Here is a 5158-nt window from a genome sequence, read left to right on the forward strand (position 1 = left end):
ACTCATCTGGAATATTTATAGAAATTAGTTCGTATGTGTTCATCTAGTTCTCCTAGTTATATAAATTTTCTCTAACATCAATTTGACTCACTATATTAAGAATAATGATTTTTTAAATATGGATTAATTATTTTTTAAATCATAAAATTAATCAATTTAATTATTATAATTGTAGTAGTCGACTAAGAACAATAATGAAGGTAAAAATGAAATTGAGTATATAATTTAATAATTTTAAAATTAGATATCTTATTTAGGTATTTTGGAAACTTTATTAGGTTGGGTAAAAAGCTGAAAAAATAAGAATGCGGAGAGGAAAAGACAGAGATGGGAGAAGAGCGCGAAAGATGCGGGAGATCACTAACAAATATAAGGTTGCATATTTGTTCCAGATAAAAAAACATAGATTAAGTTTTTTAAACAAATAAAATACATAATTTTAAAAATAATTTAAAATACAATAAATAAAAAAATAATTTAAAATTTAAAATAAACATTTTTTAAAAAATATATAAATATAAATAAAATATTAAAAATCAGAGCCTAGAGCCCGAACTGCAGCCTACGGTTTCTTACCTATTGACGACGACCACGGCACACGACACCTGACCCCCAGCAGAACGACGGCGGTGAGAACTCAAACGTGTCTTCCCCGGACGAGGGACTGAGACGTGCCCACTGCTGATGCGAACACGTGGCAACCCACTGTTACTCCACGCTCGATCACTCTCCAGACCAACGTTCTCAGAGCGCAGGATCATGCTTCACTGCCGCCGCTCGTCGATCCCCGATAACTCATCCACGCCCTCCCACCGCCTATAAATCTCACCTCCTCCCATCCGCAATCCGTCAAATGAGTAGAAGATCCGGTGAGTAACGATGGAGGAGAAGACCAAGCCTGAGACGAAGGTGGAGATCCAGGTCGCGCTCTTGCTTAGGCTTAGCTCCTCCTCATCCATTTCAACTCATGGTTTTCTCTTGCTGATTAATGGTTCTTCCATTGCACTGGTCATGACTCGATCGAGCGTAGGAAAGGGGAGATGTTTTCTTCTTCTACAGCTCCAAGGTCAACAAGGAGGAAGCCCGGAGCCCACATGACGTGCAGAGACTCTACGTCGTGTTGCGGCCGGAGTCCGGCGAGCGGTCGGTGGAGGATAAGCAGTCAACGGATTCGGGCAAGGAAGGTAGTACCAGATCTGAAGACGAGGAGAACAAGAAAGGTGATGGCGACCCAAAGGAAGGCGGCTATGGCAGAGAAGTTGGTTCGGTTTCTTTCGAATCAATTTGAGAAAAAGAGTAGCAATTGACATGTGTTTGGATTTTGTTGATCGATTGTCAGGAAGTGAACATCGAACAGCAGCCGTTGCTCCGCTTAATTGTGATGGGGAAGAAGGGCTTACCGGATCCAGAGAAGCGAGGCCGGCCGTTCTGGGGTTTTGTGGAGCTCGTAACGACCAAAGAGGGAGATATCAAGGAGGCTCTTAAAGAAGGTACCGTATTTGTCTCTTCTGCATTCCATCGAACACCCTGAGGGCGTTCATTGTTGCCTCCTTGATAACGCAGAGGAGTACGAGACAACGACTCGCGGCCACCGCCACAAGCCTCCGGCGCGCGCTCTGGCAGAAGGCGTGTACCGGATTCTTCGGCACGAGTCCCGGCGGCAGATGCACACCCACCTGGTCTACAAGCTCGAGTTCCCGCCGGGAGACGCCGAGAATGACTCTCTGGAGGCGTTCAACCTCGAGCGCGAGGCCTCCTACCTCATCCAGATCAAGAACCCGGAACATGGCGACGGCGGCGGGCGGGCGTCCAACAGCTTCAGAGGGCTTCCGAGGAAGCGTCGCGCGTCGTACCCGGCGCATCTCCAGGGCTGGATGGGGAATCGGCAGTTCGTGCCGGCGGACCCGCCGGACTTCCTGAACTATGAAGGGTGCGAGCTGCTGCTGATCGCGGCGTCGGACGACGTGGAGGAGGAGCTGGGTTTAGAGCTGAAGACGGAGTGCGAGGCAGACCCCGACTGTTCGGATCTGCTGCGGCTGGTGGGCGACACGGTCGACACCAAGCCTCTCCTTAGAGGCACCTGGGACTGACTCGTGTCTGGTCTCTCCACTTTTGTTTGTCCTCGACCCTGTTTGCTGTGACTTCTGGCTCCTCTTTTGTGTGTCCGAGACACGACGTCGAACATGTGCGGTGACAGTTGTGTAACGTCCGTAAGCATAAGAATAAACATTATTAATCTAAATGATAAAATTTTACTCACGAGAACGAGCCCTGTCATTTCTACACTGACCATATTTTAAAACAAAAATAAAATATTTTGTTATAATATTTTTTATTTTTATATTGTTATTGTAGGTAAAATGTCTACTATCAAGTATACAGTTAACGTGGAATATATAGTTGCTATCGAAAGTTAGTAATTATGACGTGTAAAAAAATAATTTAATTGAATAAAAATATTTTTATAAAAAAAATTATTATTTCTGTTACAGATATTTCAATTTTATTAAAATTATTTTTAATATGATAACATTTATCACAAAAAAATATAGTAATTATTAATTACTTATATTGTTGTAATGAGCAATTTTGATAAGTTAATAAAAAAAATTGATATAAATGTATTTTATATAAAGATTAAATTTTTAATTAAGTTAAATTTATTTATTTTTATACAGCTTCACGCAGGTTATGCATGATGAAATCATATCGAAATCTCAGGGTGTATGTTTAAAATACAACTAGATTTTGGGGCATTATGAAATTCGATCTAATAATAAAGGTGAATGTTGATTAGGGTTAGTAAAAGGAAGAAGAAATTTCATTTTGCCACAAAAGAGTTGTTTAATTTTACATTTCTACTCATAATGTGCTAGATTATAAAACTTTTCGAACATTGTGAAATCAAATTATCGTCACCGTTGGCCTTTGTCTCAATTCTGGTTGATCCTATCTGGAAGTAAAAAAATGGTAGAGGGATATAGAAGCTTAAAAAGATAGATTGTCGGGTAATGTAGTTAGAATATTGATCGAGTTATGACTCATAGGGGAGGATATGATGAGTTTTTTTCTATATTGATCAAATCAAGAGGTCAACCTTACCTACATATAGTGATCGGACTGTCTCGATCCCTATTACCCTGATACTCAAGACAGATCCTACAAATATATAATGAGCCGAATAAATAGTAGAATAATGAAATATGTGGAGAATAAGCATAGAAAATGTACCCTGACTTAGAAGGCGCCCTCTAGTAGGCCGGTGAGTTGGTCGTGACGTTAATTGAGTCGTTGTGACCTAGAAGAGTCGATGAATAATATGAGTTAGATGAAGAGTTGGATTTGACAGCAAGAATTCGAACGCGGTATGGATCTAGAAGGCGGCATGCAGACTGAAATATAATAGTGGCATGTAGGTCGAAATATGTAACGCCCAAAAATTCTCAAAATTATTTTAGAAGTATTCTACGATTTTTCTGGAATTTTAGGATATTTTTATGAAATTTTTAGAGCAGCGGAAGTAGCAAAAACAAATAGAACCGTAAAATAACCTACGTGGGAATTGAACCCGAGACCTATTAGGTCCTACGACTTATAGCGGACTCTAGTAACCAAGTGAACCCAGCAGGGTCGTGCTGAAAAGAAAGGGGATCAATTAAATTTATATTAGAGTTGGGCGAAATTACCCACTTAATATAAAAGGGGAGGAAATAAGTGAAGAGTTATTTTAACGTAACTTTTCTCATCCTCACCCTAACCTCACGCCGCCCCCTCCCTCCTCTTTCTCTCTCGGCGCACCAAGCCCCAAGGGCTAGGGTTTCATCCCAAAGGCTCTAGGAGCATCTTCCGGCGACGACTCCGACACGAGGACGCTCCCCTCCGCGAGAGGAACGCGTGGACGCGAGAAGATCGTCGAAAGGATCGTCTCCTCCGGAGATCTAGCGATTAGAATCGTAAGAAAATCCAAACAGGAGGTAAGAAACCCCTCACCTGCAGTATAAGTAGCTTTCGTATGAATTTAAGCTTCGGTTTAGTAGTATGTAGACTTTCGGCACAAAGGATGCGAGCTAGCGCATACCAAGTGTTCGAATAAATTGTTAGAGCAGTCAAAATGCAATTTAGGCATTTTATTAGCTTAGATAAATGCAATAGAAGCATTTTCACAGTTTATTTAGTCTTGCGATAGCTCTTATAGGACTAGATGTCCAATGGGTGGGCTCCCACAGTCGCCTCTAGGTTCAGACAACCTAGTTCTAGGTTCAGATAACCTAGAAAGAGCAAGACAAGTAATAATTAGTTATGTTCAGTATTTTATTTTCTCAGTGGCACTGTACTGGATTAGATATCCATTGGGTTGGGCTCCCATAGTCGTCCCTAGGTTCAGCTAACCTAGTAACCCTACTAGATTCAGAATTTGCGCGCACAGCAAGTACAGTTGCCGGACCCAAACAGCAACATGATTATGTATTTTAATCTATTATGAATATAGTTTTCAAACATCACAAAATAGTTATGTGAATTCAGTTCAGCTTTAGCAATCATATTAGTATTAGCTTAGCTCAGTTTTATATCAGTGTAGCTTTCTGTTAATACAACATGATAGTTTGTTATTAGCTTTATTGCCATGATCAGTTTTGCTTCTATACGTTGTATGACATGCCATGCTTAGCATATTCAGTATGTATTTCAAATAGCATGTTTTGTGAGGTAGATGGTTTCTTACTAAGCGTAAAGCTTACAGATACTCTTTCCTTATACTGCAGATAAAGGTAAAGGAAAGATGGACTAGTGGAGGCTGGAGGACAATGCGATGAAGATGTGTGTGGATGGAACTTGGAATAAAGACCTTGGAGAAACTAGAAATACATCTGAAACTTTAGCATTTTATTGAGTTGATACTTTCTTTATTTTCAGTTATTTTGATGTTATGAATCATGAAAGACATGTTCAGATTATTAGTGTTCATGTTTAGAATGTCAGTTAGTGTCATTAGGATGTTTCTCAGTCATTATTGGAGTTGTTGTATGTGATTTGGCACGAGTTAGTGCTGAAATCATACCTTAGGCACGAAATCAGAAACCCCAATCGATCAGCTGATCGATTGGGGGCTTCCCAATCGATCGGTTGATCGACTGGGCAACTTGTTTCGCGAACAGTA

The 5158-nt window shown here is 40.7% G+C and overlaps 1 protein-coding gene across 1 annotated transcript; it reads left to right on the top strand.

The window, feature by feature from the left end:
• The first annotated feature begins 606 nt into the window (after nt 1–606).
• On the top strand, nt 607–2242 carry LOC121990026. The gene is made up of 4 exons (XM_042544294.1): nt 607–921; nt 1031–1258; nt 1340–1490; nt 1564–2242. The coding sequence occupies exons 1-4, from the start codon at nt 880–882 to the stop codon at nt 2088–2090; spliced, it is 948 nt and encodes a 315-aa protein (XP_042400228.1). The 5' UTR covers nt 607–879; the 3' UTR covers nt 2091–2242.
• Nucleotides 2243–5158: the final 2916 nt, after the last annotated feature.

This window comes from Zingiber officinale, chromosome 6B (assembly GCF_018446385.1).
Source record: "Zingiber officinale cultivar Zhangliang chromosome 6B, Zo_v1.1, whole genome shotgun sequence".
Lineage (NCBI taxonomy): Eukaryota > Viridiplantae > Streptophyta > Magnoliopsida > Zingiberales > Zingiberaceae > Zingiber > Zingiber officinale.